Source organism: Euphorbia lathyris, chromosome 2, assembly GCF_963576675.1.
Source record: "Euphorbia lathyris chromosome 2, ddEupLath1.1, whole genome shotgun sequence".
Classification (NCBI taxonomy): Eukaryota; Viridiplantae; Streptophyta; class Magnoliopsida; order Malpighiales; family Euphorbiaceae; genus Euphorbia; species Euphorbia lathyris.
Window position 1 is genome coordinate 35,685,840 of NC_088911.1, and position 19,337 is coordinate 35,705,176.

Consider the following 19,337-nt stretch of genomic DNA (forward strand, 5'->3'; position numbering starts at 1 on the left):
TCATTATATTACAATGGCAATACCAAAATTTTAACCATAATTCTAACAAAAGCAGCCAACTTCCAAACCTCGCCTAATCGGGCGATAACCTTCTCTCTATCATGTACTTTCTCACCTAAAAACATTAAAACATTTAAAAATGTGAGACAAAAATCTCAGTAAGAAACTATCAGCTATAAAAACCAACTTTACTTAACATAACTACATATATACCTTTAAAAAGGGATTTAATTAAAACCTTATAAAATATATTCAAAACCAAAGTTCATAATATAGTCAAAATAGTAACCAAAAATATAAAATCTTGTATCGATTCTTAAGTTCAAAACCTTATAAAATATTATAATCAAATAAGTGTTTTATCAAACCAAATCGTAATCAATTAAACGTAAAATCTTATATCAAAATCAATCATAACGTAAAACATAATCCAAATGAACTTAAAACATTGTATCCATCCTCGAGTTTCTCCCCTTAAGTATCAATCCATAACCACATATATAATCGAGACGTCTCTTAACATTGCCTATCCCATATGGTCTTACCCGACACTTCTTTGCCATACCCAATAGGTCTTTCAAACTGTGTACACAGGCCGTGTCCCTTACTGAACATGGTCTTCAAATATGGAACCACCGATCCGGATAGCTCTCGATGGATATAAAATCATAAAATCATAAAATCATAACGTGCTCAAATTTCCTTTCACAATCAAATTCCAAACTATTTCACAACCAAAAATCATTTGGCTTCAATTAGCCATTTTGTATCATAAAAATCATATTTGGACTTCAATCCAAAATAATAATAATAACCGCAACATATTTCTCAATCCAAACACAATTCGTAAGATATCATCAAATTCATTTTGTTCAATATAGATATATATTGAAACCAAAAACATATATGTATATATGTAAATCAACCAAATTAAGCCTTAAATCAACATAATCAAGTAAAATCTGAAATTCACATTGAAGCATAGTCAATAGCTTCATTTGAACCATAATTTCACAATTAAAAGCAAAATCGTAAAAAATCCCAATTTTATAAAATTCCTGCAGAACCTTCAAATATCAATATTCGAAACTTTTTTGATTATATATATATCTATATACATAAACCTCAAAATATAGTTGATAGTTACTTACCTTGGCTACTAATTCAAGACCACAAACCCGTTCAATTCGCCACTAAACTCTGTCTAAGACATTTCTCTCTAAACACTGCCGAAACTCAAAAACTCTCGGTTAGGACTTAAATGTATGTATAAGGATTCTATGTTTCCAATTTTGAGTGATTCGGACGGTCGAATATCCGTAAATCAAAGAAACGGTGGAGAAACGGTTCGGTCTTGATGACTCTGCAGAAGAAGCAGAAAGAAAAAGAAAAAGAAAAAGTAAAGATGATGATGGTGGTGGATCATACGGGAAGGTTTGGGATATATATCCCAAATCTGGCAAATATCCCTTTTGGTCCTCCATCTTTATATAATATTTTAAAAATTATCCCAAACTTTTAATTTATACCTAAAACCATCAAATTAACTCCAAACTTTTCCTATAACACCAAATAAAAATCATACACCTAATAATCATCATATATACTAATATCAAAATATAAATTCTAGAAATTTAGTCGCGGACGTGACAATTCTCCCCACCTTAAGAAATTTCGTCCTCGAAATTCATATTCTCTAATCGAAATTTTCTTCCTCAAATCATCTCCAAAATCACAAAATTATTTCACATTATCAAGATTCCTTATAGCATAATAAGACTATAAATTCTCATCTTTCCCTCCATTAACTTCATCATTTATCCATATCCATAGTAGATAATTCTTAGTAACTCTAAACTTCAATATAGTTAATTCTATCGCCATAATCCACAATAAAACTTCAAATATCATTCATATCTTTCTAACATACACCAAATCTCACTTCAATAAATTTAAATCACAATTGAATTCCATCAATTGCAGATATATATCAAATATATTTTACCTATCTCCAAGTTCTACAGACTTCAAAAATATCACTTTTGAACCGCTAATATGTATGATATTATATTTTTCTTAAACTTCAAATAATTCGAATAATGATTATGAGGAATCTTCATAATGTGAAATAATTTTTGTGATTTTGGAGATTATTTGAGGAAGAAAAATTAGATTAGAGAACGTGAATTTCGAGGACGAAATTTTTTAAGGTGGGGAGAATTGTCACATCCGTGTCTAAATTTCTAGAAATTATATTTTGATGTTCGTATATATTATAATTATTAGGTATGTGATAGTAATTTGGTGTTATAAGGAAAATTTGGAGTTAATTTGATGGTTGTATGTGTAAATTAAAAGTTAGGATAATTTTTAAAAGATTATAGAAAGATGAAGGATCAAACATGATGTTTGCCAAATTTGAGATAAATATCTCAAATCTTAGGCGGTTATGTACGGAGATATATATCTTCTTTTCTTCCTTTTCTTTTTCTTTTTTCTTTCAGCTTTATCAAATCGTTCTTCGACCGTTTCTTCACCGTTTCTTTGATTTACGGAGATTCGACCGTCCGAATCACTTGAAATTGAAAACATAGCATCTTTATGCATAGCTCTAAGTCCTAGCCGAAAAGTTTTTGAGTTTCAGCAATGTTTGGAGGGAAATGGCTTAAACAGAATTTAGAGGAGAATTGAACGGGTTTGTGGTTTCAATTAATAGCCAAGGTAAGTAACTATCAACTATATTTTGAGGTTTATGTATATAAATATAATATATAATCAAAGAAGTTTCAGAAATTGATATTTTAGGGTTATGCAGGAATTTAAAATTGGGGTTTTTCCTGATTTTGCTTTTTATTGTGAAATTGCGGTTCAAATGAAGCTATTGATTATGCTTCTATGTGAATTTCAGGTTTTACTTGATTATATTGATTTTAAGGCTTAATTTGGTTGATTTACATATATACACATATGTGTTTTTGGTTTCAATATATATCTATATTGAACAAAATGAATTTGATGATGTCTTACGAATGGTTTTTCGATTGAGAAATCTGTTGCGGTTATTATTGTTATTATTTTGGGTTGAAGTCCAAATATGATTTTTATGATACAAAAGGGCTAATTGAAGCCAAATGATTTTGGTTAAGAAATAGTTTGGCATTTGATTGTGAAAGGAAATTTGAGTACGTTATGATTTTATGATTTTATATCCATCGAGAGCTATCCGGATCGGTGGTTCCATATTTGAAGACCATGTTCAGTGAGGGACATGGCCTGTGTACACAGTTTGAAAGACCTATTGGGTATGGCAAAGAAGTGTCGGGTAAGACCATATGGGATAGGCAATGTTAAGAGACGTCTCGATTATCTATGTGGTTATGGATTGATACTTAAGGGGAGAAACTCGAGGATGGATACAACATTTTTAAGTTCATTTGGATTATGTTTTCCGTTATGATTGATTTTAATATAAGATTTTACGTTTGTTTGATTACGATTTGGTTTGATAAAACGTTTATTTGTTTATAATATTTTATAAGGTTTTGAACTCAAGAATCGATACAAGATGATATATTTTTGGTTTTTGGTTCACTACTTTGACTATATTATGAACTTTGGTTTTGAGTGTATTTTATAAGGTTTTAATTAAATCCCTTACTAAAGGTATATATGTAGTTATGTTAAGTAAAGCTGATTTTTATAGCTGATAGTTTCTTACTGAGATTTTTGTCTCACATTTTTAAATGTTTTAATGTTTTTAGGTGAGAAAGTACATGATAGAGAGAAGGTTACCGCCCGATTAGGCGAGGTTTGGAAGTTGGATGCTTATTGTCAGAATTATAGTTAGAACGTTGGTATTGCAATTGTAATATAATGATATGTGGATAAATTGGAGACTCCTAAGTATTGATTATTATCTTTCCATTTCACGCCCGATGCCGATTGAGGTCATTTAGGGTCGGGTGTGACATTGCCTCTGATTCCAAGAATACCCTTTGTGTTGTATTGACTTGAATAAGAAAAGTTTTTAAAGGATTAAGTTACTCAATAGTTCTATTCACCCCTTTAGAACTCATCCTAGGGGACCAACAACCTAGTCACCTATAGAGAAATACAGTCTTTCCTCTTTTTGTCTTCAAACTGTTTCATGCAATTTTGAGCAAAGGACATGCATTCTTTAAGTGCTGAAGTCTTTGGTAAATCATAGATGATCTAGTAGCTCCTTTTCATAGACTGAATTTTTTTAGTTCCTTGGACTAAGAGATTTAGAAAGGAAACATATTGGCATGTGATTCTGAATGAGAACTCCCCCCATTCTAGTGCCACATGCATCACATCATCGTTGGAACGAAAAAAATCCCATGAAGGCATTTCACATATGGTGTGCAATATGCAAATTCAAGTATGAATGGTTGAGAAAATTTTGGCAAACACTAGTGCTCGAGTCATTAATAGTTTCAAGTGACAAAAAGCTCTGGATGCTTTAGAGGTCAATAGTTTCTTGAGAAGTTCTGTTAAAGGTTTACTTAGTGTCCCATAGTCCTTGATGAACTGCCTAGAGTACCATGTGAGGCCAAGGAATCTTGTTAGCCCTTTGAGGCAAGTTGGTATAGGCCAATCAACCATAGTAGAGATCTTATCTGGATCCTTTCCCACTCCCTCTTTAGATAAAATGTGACCTATATAGGCAATGTGGTGAACTCCAAATTCACACTTAGAAGCCTTAGCAAACAGCTGATGAGAAGTGAGGAGGTCATACACAACTTGAAGGCATTGTGCATGAAATTTAAATGTGGGGTTGTAAACTAGTATGTCATCGAAAAATACTAGGACAAATTTCCCGAGATAGGGTTGGAACACTGAGTTCACGAGTGATTGGAAGGTTGCAAGGGCATTTATGAGGCCAGAAGGCATCACTGTGAACTCATATTGGCTAGAGTGTGTCCTAAAAGCAATTTTGCAAATGTCATGTTCTTGCATTTTGATTTGATGATAGCCTACCATAGGAGGTCCAACTTAGAAAAAAACTCCTGCCCAATGAGTTCATCTATGAGCTTCCTTCAAGTGGGTTTCTTAAAGTTTTTCTTGTTTAATGGCTGCATATAGGTCACTGGATCTCATAGCAAATTTTAGTTCTGGTTTTAGGCTAGTAATAAAACTAATCTTGGTAAGCCAAAATCGTAGAGGTTTGCTTGAGATAGGATAGTTGCTCAACCACATCCAATGCCTCTGAGTTTTGAAATCTTTTCTCCACTTCATCCACAAATGTTTCCCAACATATCTCATTCTTACCTTGGATCCAGGTGCTATACCATTTCTCTACTTTGCCCTGCAAGTAAAGACCAACCAGTTCCACCTTTCTTTTAGGCGGTACTCCAAACAGTTGGAAGTATTTAGTGCATTGGAGATCCATAAATCCACCTCAGTACCATCACAGACAGATAGATTACACCTAGGAAACAACTTATTGAAGTATGTATTATTCCCTTGTTAGGTCTCTCTAACCTCCCTTGCAGACGGGTTGCCTAGAATTTCTCTTTCTAGATGGGTTCCAGATGAGGTATGAATTGTGTCTCTGCTTTTGGCATCATTAAGGATTCTAGAAGGAGGATGAACAGAGGAGGAAGGTTGATGACTTCCTTAGGCTAGGATGGTTATAGTTTTCAGCATCATCTCCTTGAGAAGTTTGTTGTTCTTTGCATAACAGGGTCTGCTTCTGCAACATGGAATCCATTCTCTTGTGATGTTTAGAAAGAATCGTATGAACATCTTGTAGCTCAGAGCATATTTCATCAATTCATGTGGTGGTAGCCTCAGTTTCCTCCGCAAGTTTGGTATTTAGGAAAGGTAGTTGATGTTCTAGGTTTTTCATGATGGCTTCTCTTCTAGCTGCTCGAGTTCTCTTAGCAGTGGTATTTACCATGGTTAGGGGAAAGATTGTCTCTGATACCAATGTCAGGTTTGGATCTGATGATAGAATATATATGAAAATAGATTTAGAAAAGAACCAGAAGAGAGAAGGAAGAGACAGAGAAGGAGAAAGTTCTTGATATTTCATAAATCATGCCTTAGATCATATTCTAGTGACCTCATATAACAACCCTCTGTAACGAGGTGACAGAAACAATTATATAAAATGACAGGGCCAAATCTACAACTGTTTATGATTCTAACAACTTCCTTACCCGCTATTGCAGGGAATTAATAATTCTAAAAACAATATAAACAATAACTAACATAATCCAAGCAATTATCTCAAGCATTTCTGTGCTTATATGTGACATCGTGAGGCTTAGACTTGTTCTGAAAACATAAACAAGTAAAAAGGTAACCCATTAAAAGTTTGGATTCAGACAGATTTATTTGAAATTATAGGGTAATTCTTGAACACCTCAATTGAGTAAATTTAAGAATGAATACAACTTAACAAAATGAAAAACTATTCCAACTATATGCAAAATTATAAAGCTTTAAACTTTGCATATATGGATATGAGTAATTGTAAAAAGTTGCAAGTTATACCAGCAACAAACACAAAAAATCTACTGTAATATTTTCAGCTAAGAAGTGACTTAACTGCGGGTTGTTTCTTCACCACTTTCCCATATATTCCTCTTCCATGCCTTATTACTCTTTCCATCATCTCACCCCCACCATTTTCACTTCTCTTCAACACTTTGAATACCCTCTCATCACTTCCGGTTACCTCTCCGACACTATCCACCACCACATCCGCCGCCGGAATCTGTCTCCCCCACTTCTTCACTACCTTCTCTGAACCATATACCTTACTATATGCATCCCAAAATGATGCCCTCAAATACCCTTTCTCTATTCCTCTCATCCTTTTCATACCTTCTTCTACTCTATGAACTGCTCTACCAATGTCTACTAATCCCATTTCTAGCCCTATCCCTATCTTTTCCATCTCTTGCTTCATACTCATTTCCTCTTCAAATTTGCATCTTTTACAATTGCAATTGAAACCCCATTGTTTCAACGTTTCTTTTCTTTTCTCTAATGGTGAAAGAATATCAAAATATGGCAATGTGATTTCTTCTCCTGATTTTACATCTCTTGAAGCATGGACTAATATGTGATCTCCTATGTGTACTCTTCTTGAATTGGGAATGCAGGAATGGTTGATGAATGAAGCTAGAACCCATAATCCAACTCCATAATAGTCTCTGTTTTTGCCTAGAACTTTGGATGAAACTGAATCTTCAACTAGAGAATTTACATCTAATATGCTCATTAGTCTATCCTTATCAAGATCTTGATTTGCTAGATTGATAACAACATCTCCATCTGGCTTAAACAGGCCAATTTCAGGAACTTCAAGCTTGTCTTCATCTTCTCCGGTTGACAATGTGCTGATCCAATCTCGGGTTCTTCCACATTTTTGGGTGCATTTTACAACTTCATCAACGAAATTCTTCCACATTACTAATTTTGCATTCTGGCCTGAATCTTCACCTGAAAGTATGCATCTTTCTGTGGCTATTGCTTTGTTCACAAACAACAATGTTCCGGCATCGATGTTCTTTATTGCAAATAGGCCTCTCCCACTGAACTCTGACTTCTTGATCTGAATTGGGCCAATAAACTCAGCGAGCTCCGGCAACTTTCCTCGAAACCGATTTACCACCCAATCAGATATATCGAAAGCTCCAGTTCTTGATAGAAACTCAAGTTTCTTACATTTCTCCACATACCCAATCAAAGTTTCACGATTCCCATTAGTCTGTGGATCAAGAAGAGCTTTCTTGAAGCAATCCAAGGCTAAAGAGTACTTATTCAAACAGAGCAAGATTTTACCTTTGCAGATAAGAGATTTGAAATGGCTACTCTCGATTTGCAGCGCCTGATCACAATCTTCAAGTGCTTTAGTAAATTCTCTAAGCCTAGATAGTGCTTCGGCTCGATTGGAGAGGGCTAAACAGAAGGATTTCTGAATCTTGAGAAATGGACCAGGGGGATGAAGTTCAACACTCTGGTCTTTGCAGAGATTGATGAATTGAGTATAAACTTCCACCGATTCTTGCCATTCTTCTCGGAGGAGGAGTTCATTCGCCTTCAATCGGAGATTCTGCATTAACTCCTCCGACGAGGGTTGCGGCTGTAGGCCATCGTCTTCTGCCATTGTGATTTGGAAAAGGTTTGTTTTTAGTTGTGTTTGTGCAATTTTTCTGTTTCTTGATTTAAATGTTGGAGGTTTTAACGGTCACAGAACGTAACCGCAACGGCTATAATATATAATAAATATGATAATTAAAACTATTTGACATTTAAAATGGGAAATAGAGGGATAAAAGGTAAGAATATAGTCAAAAAGCATTTTGAGGTGGTATATTTAGCCATTGATTTTTCATTTTCCTACTTAATATTTTGAATTTGAAAATTCTTAAAAGGAGGCAATATTGTATTAACTTTTTTTTTTTATAAAGTGTATTAAAATCGTAATTAGGTCCTAACGTATTTTAACATCGTCAATTGGATCTCACCTATAATTTAAATAAAATTTGATATTTTCATTTCGGGTTGGATCAATATTTTTTAATATTTTAGCTTTCGGTTATTATTTCATTTTTAGTAAAAAAAATCGTTTAAACCGAACCAAAACTAAGGTTATAGAAAATGCTAGATGCTAGTCGGGTGGATAGTTAATTAGAGATTAATCGGGGATTAATAGTTTTATATTTTTTATAATTTTTAATAAATAAATTATTTTATAAATATAATTAAATTATGAATTATATTATGTAAATATAATAATATAAAATATTTAAGATAGAAAAACATATATATTTTTAATATCTGTTACATTAATATCTAATAAAAAAATAAAAACGTGTTAACTAAATAACATTAATAAAGAATTTTATATAAAAAAATAACATTAATATCTTTAAAAATAACATTTGATACTTTTAGATAGTTTCTTTTAGTTTTTAGTTATTTAATAATTTATTTAAAATTGAAAAAATTGATATAAAATTAAATGGTCAATTTTTTAAAAATGACCGTATAACACTGCATGGATCTCTCTGGGAGCCATCTGGGATCACATGAGCAGCTAAAAATTGATAAACCATCTTATATCTACTGACTTGATTAAATCGAGATGGTATTTTAAAAATTCCCGCATAGACTCCACCTGGATCAATCTTTAGAACAGTGACCAAAATTAATATTTATGTGTATAAATTTATTTTGGTTAGATTTAGCTAATTGTTTTTACTAAAACTGAACAATTTGAAAATATAAATTTATTTTTGTTAGGTTTAGCTAAATGTTTTTACCTAATTACTTTACTCCAAGTAATCATTTTTCGAGTCTCAAATTTACTCAACTTCAAACAAGTTTCAACTTATACATATATGATTTTTCCAAGCCAATTTTGTTCAATTTCCACCATCATTGCAGCAGCCTCTAAGCTCTTAGAATTCTATTTTAATCAGACACTTTTTTTCCTCATTATTTTATTCGAATTACTCCCGCCATCATTTTCCAAACTCTTAGTTCGCTATGTAATTGTTATGAGCTTGATCTTCGCTCCAATTACCAATCCATAATCCTTTTTATTTCCTTTTCTTTTGTGCTATAATTCTAGTCAATTACTCGCTCAATAATCTTCCGTTCACACGAGATCAATTCCAACTTCAAGTCCACGAATTTGCCATTTGTTTTGGCTTCAACTTTGACATTTTAATTTCATTCATATTGTTTATTACTGTCCATTCCAATTTCAATTGTCTTGGTTTATTTGCATTAGATGCATTTTCCCTACGAAATTAGTATTTCGGTTGTAATTTCTTGCTTTCTTCCAATTCAACCTTTGTAATCAAATTATCTTTAAAAAAATCAATAAAAATGGAAATCTCAAATCCTTGTGTTAATTTTACTTTTGTAGTGACTATCAATTCTACAGTGGTGCTGGAAACCCAAGAGAGATTTTACTCAATCTTTGAAGTCTTCGTTCAATCGTCATAGTTTTAGAAGACAAGTTTATGCGCATAATCACAACCCAAAGACATCCAAAATCAATTGACAATTAATTTTTCTGACACACCTACACAAAATACACATGCGTCCAGATTGAAATCAACATATTCCGAAAATATCACTAATAAGTACATCAACACTATAACCATCCAAAACCCCGCTAATATCATGTAATGTGTCTACAAGTCACAATTTATTTTACTATCTGTATTAAAGATGACGTGTAACAATATATGATGTTTGAGTCGTGTTTGCAAGTAATATTGTAATTTTATTACCTTTATAATAAAGGTGACATGTAAAAATATGAGATAATATAATAATAATTTTAACATTCGTATCTTTTTCGAGTTAGCATGTCAACCATAACCAACCCAAAAATTTGCATGTCAGTTTCGCATCAACCCAAAACTAACACGTTACCTATTAACCTAAACTCAGACACTAAAATTGCGTGTCTTCTTATCGTGTAATTGGATCGTATGTACTTTTGCCACCTCTAATCATAGGACTCATATTGAGATGTTGTTCATGCAAGTATTTATTTGAGACTTGCTGCGAAAGAACATATACTCAATAATATATAAACTCAGAAAACTGAATGTATACATAATACATATATGAATAAATGAGAAGAATTTTGATCAGAATCCTTTCATAAACTGCAAAAATAGTCCCTGAATATTTACTTTTTAATACTAGATCAATGTGATTGTAATTCGAAAGGATTACCTGCCTCCATGGTAAGCTTGTAAAAGCCAGTTAAGATTGCAGGCGATTCCAAGACAACGATGATCATCGCAAACCTAGGATAGGTGGAGAGTGAAACTTAACGAACAAATCCATTAACCATCATTGTCACAATTGTCCTCAATTTCGAACCATTCATTACTAAAAAGACAATGATAGAAAAGATCAATCACAGCAGTAGATAGTGTTCTGATGTTATAGTGCAGGAGCAATAAACTCACTTTTGCTTGTTCTGCAGCAAATTGATTCGCTACTTCTTCAAGCAGTACATTCCATTTCTTAGTTCCAACTTCTCTTCAGAAGCTAAACCTGACAAGAAGCTTTGTAGTTGCTGGAGTGACTTGTCATAAGGAGGATCAGCCACACAAAACATCTGAAGCAATGCATTTGTTTCGAGTAAGGCTAAAGAGAAGTAACTCAAAAAAACCAATCCTGACACACTTTACTAAAACCATCCTAACCTTGAGAGTATTATGAATGCGATCCAATGCCATGCTGCCAAAATTTGTAAGCATCCCCAATATAAATTTCTACAAGAAAACAAATGAGCTTTAGAAAGTTAGGAAATACGAACTTCCAAAACATTTCTTCCACAACTCCACCTATACAAGCACATAGTTTTTCCTCATATCTGTTAGCTGACCAATATGTTACGCACAGGTAGCTTCACAGCTACAACAAGCCCATAATATCCATCGAGAAGATGCATATATAGCTGCATCTCACACAAATTTCTTTTTAATTTTCAGGGATTAACAGTTGAATTAAGCACCGCCTTAAGTGCAACAGATGGCTTATCCTGGGAGCAATTAAATCAAATTCCACCATCCAAAACACAAAGTATACCGGTGGCTAGTAGAACAATTGATTATAGTACTCATTATAGAAAGCTTTGGTGAGACAGAAAAGAATCATATTTCTAGTAACCTTAAGAGGAAATGAACACTCTAGAACCCAACATACCAGGCAGATGAAAGAGACATTTCTTGACCCATTTCAAATGATATAACACAATAGATGCTCATGCAGAAATTCATGTCATATCTACCTCATAAACTGTCATTTCCTTGCGTAATTGGTCCTCAACAGAAGCTACGGATCTCTCTCCCTCCTCATCACCAACTAGTAGTTCCTCAGAACTCACACCGTTACCACCAGTCTTACTAGCATCACCTACACCTTCCACTAGGGTAAAAATGTGATCGTTCTTGTCAATCCCAAATGATTCAGCAAGAATTCCCTGGGTGCAGAAAGAGAGGTAAAAATGGTGATTTACATCCAAACAATTTGGTCTTTTGAATTTCAATTCCATCATTAAAATATTTATTACCAGGTAATAACATTTTAGTCAAAACTTGCCAAGAAAAGAGACAAGTGGTTGACTTCAAAATAAATGGCAATTTGCATCATTCAGATCTACAAACAATAAAAACTAGATAACTGCATAATTTAATGATTTGGCTTAATCAAAATAAGCTATAGCCATGGCCTAGTCAGCAAATGTGTTTCATGTTTGTTACCAGGGATTCATATAAACATTAAAAAGTGAATGGCGTAAAAAAATTCTTGGCTGACCTTGCTTATCCAAAAGCTTATCCTCCGGATGAGTACATCCACTGGTATCCCAGTAGCAGCTGCAAGCTCGCTAGATGTCCAACTGAGGTAGAAAATGAAAAACTGTCAAACAGTGTTTGCATAAAATTATGTCTCGGAAGTGACTCCCAAAGCTACCTCTTACGGTCTTGAAATTGCATGATTATTTCAGCATGTACAGGGGTTACAGTAAATTGCATTGCTCTATCTTCAAATTGCAACTCCAACTATAACAGCATATCCATGGTTATGTATTGTTATGCTTCAGCAGAAAACTGGAGAAAAGAAACAAGGATAACTGCAAGGAGATATTGAAGCATCTAACCTTGACTGTGCCAAGATTCTTTTTCCACAGTAACTTACGAGGGGTCTTAATTTCATGAAACCTTTTTGCATAATCAGTGAGCAATTTATCAACAGGCTCAGGTACATTAAGTGTCTCATCCTGAAATTAAGAATCACATAGCTCATGCTTCTGTCAAAAATTAACTTTCACAAAAGGATGGCCTTGACAAGAATGAATACAGTACACATATAAAACTCTTATCTCAACGTAATTATTAAATACATGAAATATAAATAATGTCAAAAAACATTTTGAGAAAAAAAGATAAAACAATGTAAGCTTTCGTCTGTCTTTTGGTTTATCTCAGATTTTATTTTTGTTGAACATACAGATCGACATACTCTTTTGGATATTCCTACTCGTTTTCCCTTCAAATAACTATCGACCATAATTGCTCTATTTACCTATGTTTTTTTCCTGAAATGAAATCCAATTGTTTTTTTGTCTGGGAAACGGGTTTCCCAGACCGATACGCGTATCCAACTTCTGAATATTACGGAAACGCCCCCGAAACGTATCCCCGCAGTTTCCCAAAGTTTCCGTATCCGAAATGTATTGGAAACGTGATACGCCGGCATGTTGAAGTTTCCGTGCATCATAGAATTACAGCAGCAGTAGCCAAGTCATATGTAATACCTGAATTGGAGGCCAGAAATTTGAAGATATAATTGTTGCATCAAGAATATCAAGAGATACTCCCACGTCTTGCTGTGCCGGATCTAAGAATACACTCAAGGGAACATTGTCAACACCAAAACCAATGACACAATTAATGATGAGCAAGCAGTTGAAGAGTTCAAATAAGGCTGAAAGTTTTTAATGGATTACCTGTTTGAAATGGCTGTATAGTTTGTTTAATATTGTGGTTTGTTCTCTTTGAATCAATCAAGTCATTAAGCATGATTTCACACCTCTGCATGCTGCCCTCTCCAAAATGTATCTGGACAATGGAAGGAGAACGAAAGTTAAAAGTCTAATATTTGGACACTAAGAAACGTGAAAGGAAGATATTTCCATGCAACAAACTCAATCAAAGGGAAAGACCAAAATAGTACAAGACCACCTGCCTTGAGAAGTTCTAGAGTACGTATTTCTGAGTCAATATCATAATCTGATTTGTTAAGAAGCTTTTCAGCAAGCATCACTCTATATTCATTAACAAGTTGGTCTTTTGAACCAATTATGCTGACAATCATCCCCAATATGTCAACCTTCCTTTGATTCCTACTACCCTTTGATGGGTCCACTTCTACAGGATCAGGCTCCCAGCTGAAAGGGCAAATTTCAAACAAAGCTACAAGTCAACACTTGTAGTAGAACAAACTGATGGAATAGCATTCACCAACAAGCAATAAAATGAATTTTCGTCACATGAATTACAACTCCCACATACCGCTCAGCATCAATCCATGCTTGCTTGTCATCAGTATGAAAATCATCATCAGCACAAGCATTTTCTTGACTTTCCTCATCCCTGTTTAATTCCTCAAGAAGGCTATCCCCAGCAATTCCAGATCCGTTAGCATTTCCCCCAGTCCCATCAGTAAGCATGGTTACAATGCATTTTATGGTGTCTTTCCTACCTTTCAGATAGTCTCTTATCGGTTCACCAACAGCTTCAAGAAAGACACCAGCAGGATCAATTGTACGCAGTGCTTTAATAGTTGAAACATATTGGTGCAGTATGTCATTGGTTGAAGCACCCGCAGTAAGTAAGCGATATCTCAGTGCAGAAATAAAAGACTCAACAAGTTTAGAATGTTGTCCAGTATATTCAAGGCACTGTTTTAAGTCCTCAATAGCAGGAGAGCTGTAGGATAGGTAAAAATAATTAGGGAACATCAAGGAACTTCCAACAGTATCTTACAATAACCAAATCCATTTATTTAGCTCATTGTGTTGTATAGAAAGAGAATGGATTGTTTGTTACATGTAAAAGAAAGTGCATCCAGGTCACTGAAACAAATTGCAAAAACCGCCAAACAAAATTGCATGTTTAAAGTTGATTTCATATTTTATGAATTTAAGATGAAGAAAAAAAATCACTCCATAATTTGAAAATTAACCTTAACCAATGAATAACCCTCCAAAGAACCACTGCACCCAAAAGTTTAAACTGATGGGTAAAGGCTCCAAGAATAGTTTCATTATCTCTAACAACCCCCAACAAATAAACAAGAAAGCAACTGACAAATGGCTATTCTTCCTTTTACCAATACACTTGCTGAACTCTATAATGAACAAGATAAAAAGAAGAGCAGGTGATGCACCGAAGCCGAGTGATTTGCCAAATCCATTTGATAAATAAATTTCACATCTAACTTAGAGAAAAGTTCAAACACTTTTGCATGTGCAACAAGACTAACGTTTAAAGTATTCAGTCCAGCATTTTGGAATAATTTTCTAAGGGATGAAATATGCCTGTTAAAACCAAGTTCTGCTACTCCTTTCATGCTCACCTAAAGCAAAACCATGGATAACCCACAATCATAACCGTCAGATATTAATATGAATTGGGCCTTTAACAATCAGCTTAAGCTTTTAGTTCAATTGGTTCCATGACATGGTATCAGAGCTTCTTTGACCTTTAAGTGGTTCAATTGGTTCCTGACAACCCATTTGTTGATTTAATTTCAACAAATGGTTAGATGGGCCTATGTTGTTCATGCTTCGGAGTGTGTCAGATATTAATATGAATTGGGCCTATCAACTTAAGCTTTTAGTTCAATTGGTTCCATGACAATAACATATTGGGTTCTTAAAGTGCCATTGCAAACACGATGATGCATCAAATTATCTCATAAAGAAATATAGTAATCTTCATCCCTCACTTTGAACAAAATCAAAGTCAGAAAGGTAGATGACTAGATGCCATTCTCCTCCCACACTAGAAAGTTAAAAAGAAAATAAGGTCAGAATGCAAAAAGGCTTACCTATCAGGATAGTCCACAATAATCTCGAATAGTTTCGCTATTCTCAAATCTTGCAATGTTTCATATGCAAAATACTCTAGACGTAACTGCCATCTAACAAGTCCTTCTGATGGAGTATTAGTTTCAGGATGGTTTGATGATGGATGAGAAGCTAAAGGTGAATTGCGGCCAGGTGAAGAGCTAACAGAATCGCCAAGATATGCAAGAAGTGCATGCAAGAATTGGAGTGGAACAGCCTGTACATTATATCTCCATGGAATTATTCACTAGCAACATAACCATACAGACCCAACTGTAGACATAATAGGCAGCATGCATAAAACTACACGATCTGAACCAATTTAAAGTCTTTTCTGTGAAATTTATGGGTACAATGTGCAGTGGACTGTGTATTAAATAACAAATGAGGCAAATAAGACCGCAACACAAAATGGACAGTTGGATAATTTAATAAAGTACCAGGATAATATTATTGGAAAATAAAAGCATTCCATAAATAGAGGAATCTACAGATCCAGTAATTGGACAGACTGAGAAAATGGAAATGCTAAACAAATACAGAAACAACCTTTATCCACTCTTTAATGGACTCTAAAACAGAAGCCCTGTAATCATCTCCAGCTAGATCATGCACTTTAGCCTGCCATCAAAGAAGGAAATCGTCTGTTACAACTAAATAAGGTATATCAATGATTTGTGTGGTCATATGATATATCAATGATTTGTGTGTTCATATGCATGCTCGAGTGTGTAACATCATTAAGATGCCATGACATAAATGCAGTAAGAAAATCAAGAACCTAAGGACAAGAAAAATCAAATGAAACCTATAAGTAACTGCTTCACTCGATTGTGCTTTCCATATCCTCCTAAATTATCTCTCTAGTTTCATCCCTATACTCACAGTTTTATTTACACCCAACAGACCTGCTTCTCCACACAATTTTCCATTCTAAATACCAAAGCTGCAACCTGTCCTCTTTCAAAAATAAATATATGAAATGCTATACCAGGCAACATCAAGCTGAAAAGAACTAGTGTCAAAATTTATATTTTTTACGGTGCAATTATCTAAAAGGAAGCCATCTAAATTGCTGTATCGTCATGAACACTTAGAAGAATATAGTACCATCAAACCAAAAAATATAAATCATAATTTGAATTCATGAAAACACCTCAAAATAAAAAGTATGTTCCAAAAATTTTTCTATTTCTTTTTCTTAATTCTTTTAAAAACATAATATGTAATTGTATTTTGGGATCCAAGAATCCTTGACGTACTGCATGAAAAGTAAGTACAAAAACAAGAACTTCTGTCAAGAAAAAATTATTTCTTATGGTGCAATTATTCTAACTAAAAAGTATGTTCGAATATTTGTTTCCATTTTTTCCTAATTCTTTTAACATCAAAATGTGTAATTCAGTAATTGTATTTTGGGATCCAGAACCCTTGACTTACTTTTCTTTGGAAGAAGAGACGCAACCAAAGTAAAGTACAGTTAATGCCAATATTAAAATTCTAAATTGCAAATTAGCCCCTCATGTTCCCCCCTTTTATTTTAGAGCAACAAAATGTTCATTAAATGATACAACCCCTTTGTTTTCTAAAGTTTGCCTGATAATGAAAAAGATCAAATTTTCCCGTTTGTACTTGTTCACATTTTCTTAGTGTTTCAACGTCTGCTATAAGTGTTTTCACAATACATATTTCTTTATGAAACATAACGGAAACCTATTTCCACATTTTTTGACCAATTCAAAATATACAAATTTAAAAAGGCATTTTGATACATGAAATGGCTTGTGCTTCATGGCAGATTATCAGTGAGGAAGCAGATGAATCAACTAACCACAAATTCACCTTTAGAAGTAAAAAGATGGCAGAAGCATAAGCATCTTCAGTCATAGAAGTAAATCCAAGACTTCTAAGGTCTCGAACAACCTTCCCAATGTTCTTCACCAACATGCTTTCTGTCAATTTACCCTGGAGATAACATTCATCAATATCCATTTCACCATTTTTAGAAGACAGTTTGCTTTTTTCATCCAAATCCATGTCATCTTTATCTTGAGGATCATTATCATCATCACTAATATCTCCATCCATGATTGTGCTTAGCTCCTCCAGCCTTCCCTTAAAATATCGGTGTAGAATTTCTAAGAAAATTGTAAGGCATGCAAAGAAGGATACTGATTAAACTTACTATCAAATATTTGTTGACTCGAAACACTAAAAGAGATCACCAATTAGCTTTAACATCCATTTGAAAATATGAAGCTTAAAAGGCACATAAAACATGGTAATTCAAAATACACATGACAAACGAAGGATATATGCATACCAGGAAAACGTTGAGGAAGACTAGCCATAAGAATTGAGGATACCATTAACTGATATCTCGAAAAGAGATATGATCTTTCAGCATCTGAATTATGTTTTCCCTTAGGTAAAGATTCTTTATAAGATTGTAAAGCATGTGCTAACATTGACAGGCACTTCTCCTGATACTCTTTTTCCAAAGAAATCTCTTGGAGAGCTCCACAGAAAAATTGCTGCAGCTCATGGTCAAAACCCTACATTTTTTTTCCATTTCAAGATATCAATATCATAACTCAATAAACCGAACTGGCAAATGTAACATGCTCACTTACAGGAGTCATATTCTTCTCCTGAGCTGCTACATTGGTATAATTATCAAAATGCTGCCAAAATTTTGAAGTGCTTTCCTTCTCAAACATTTCCTGTTACATAATTGAACATATTATTTCCCTTAGGCAAATTCATGAAAAGCATATAATAATCTTATATTAACATCAGAGTAAAACATTAATTTTGTAATCATTCATTAACCGCAAAATGATACTAAAAGAAGTTGCCACAAGTTTCCCCGCTAACAATGAGTAGCAAAATAACAAGGCATAACAGAAGTATCAATTTAGACTCCACCCACAAATTAGCACCAATGTAAGCCTAACTTTAAAAAAAGTAGCAATTTAGGCCTCCATAACAAAATATGATAAGTCATTCATATTACTCCGATTTCTCTCTAGGCCTACAATTGACAAACTTAATGAAGTAATGACACTTCTGTTATTAAGACCTAAATTGGCATTTTTGTTAAAACTTTAATTCTATATTGGTTTGCTATTTTGTACGTGGAGTCTAAATTTATACTTTTCAAAAACCATAGTCCTATTTTGGTACTTTATCCCAAATAACAAATACCTCTAATGATTTGAGGAAGTGATCGCAAACGAAAGTCTCAAGGCCATGCCGGCAAAGCGAGTGAACGCGAGACACGAACTGCGGTGCAACAGAGCTATCAGTAGCGCCGTTCAGAAGAGCTTCCGTAGCTACACAGAATCCAGTATAACCCTCGAGAATTTCATGAATCGATTGACCACTGAGTAAGTCCAAAATTCCTAAATTGCTCACTAGTGGAGTTGCTTCTTCTTCTTCCATTACCTTCACTCTCTCGAAAACCCTAGAGAGAGATAGAGAGGCAGCAGAGTAGCAGCAAGGCTGAGCTGAGAGTGTAGGAGAGACTAGAGAGGGAAGGAAGGAAAACAAAAATTCCCTCTTCCTTTTTTCGTAATTTCAATTGGAAAGTGGTGAAGGAGCTTGATGACATGGTACACCTTTTAACAATTAACACCCAGTGGACCCTTAATAAGGGTCTAATTGCGCTTATGTAAAACTTATAGGGACA

The 19,337-nt window shown here is 34.1% G+C and overlaps 2 protein-coding genes across 4 annotated transcripts; both read right to left on the reverse strand.

Moving 5' to 3' along the window:
- Positions 1–6,314: 6,314 nt before the first annotated feature.
- Positions 6,315–8,522, reverse strand: LOC136217755 (methyltransferase FGSG_00040-like). Its single transcript, XM_066004403.1, has one exon. It carries the CDS (start codon positions 8,141–8,143, stop codon positions 6,557–6,559), a length of 1,587 nt encoding a protein of 528 aa, XP_065860475.1. The 5' UTR covers positions 8,144–8,522; the 3' UTR covers positions 6,315–6,556.
- Positions 8,523–10,299: 1,777 nt separating this feature from the next.
- On the reverse strand, positions 10,300–19,265 carry LOC136217757 (anaphase-promoting complex subunit 2). Of its 3 annotated transcripts, XR_010683533.1 has the most exons (18): positions 18,854–19,264; positions 18,280–18,369; positions 17,970–18,201; positions 17,489–17,784; positions 16,196–16,267; positions 15,628–15,863; positions 14,088–14,504; positions 13,762–13,963; positions 13,523–13,634; positions 13,331–13,413; positions 12,674–12,793; positions 12,487–12,575; positions 12,331–12,412; positions 11,804–11,995; positions 11,217–11,285; positions 10,977–11,128; positions 10,738–10,896; positions 10,300–10,560 (listed from the first exon to the last, which is right to left on the reverse strand). XR_010683533.1 is itself a non-coding variant. In XM_066004405.1 (17 exons), exons 1-16 carry the CDS (start codon positions 19,088–19,090, stop codon positions 11,006–11,008), a joined length of 2,652 nt encoding a protein of 883 aa, XP_065860477.1. In that variant the 5' UTR covers positions 19,091–19,265; the 3' UTR covers positions 10,569–10,811; positions 10,977–11,005. The 3 variants fall into 3 exon arrangements, 2 of the variants coding, with proteins under 2 accessions (XP_065860477.1, XP_065860476.1); XM_066004405.1 differs by lacking the exon at positions 10,300–10,560 and having other exon boundaries at positions 10,569–10,811; positions 18,854–19,265; XM_066004404.1 differs by lacking the exon at positions 10,300–10,560 and having other exon boundaries at positions 10,571–10,896.
- Positions 19,266–19,337: the final 72 nt, after the last annotated feature.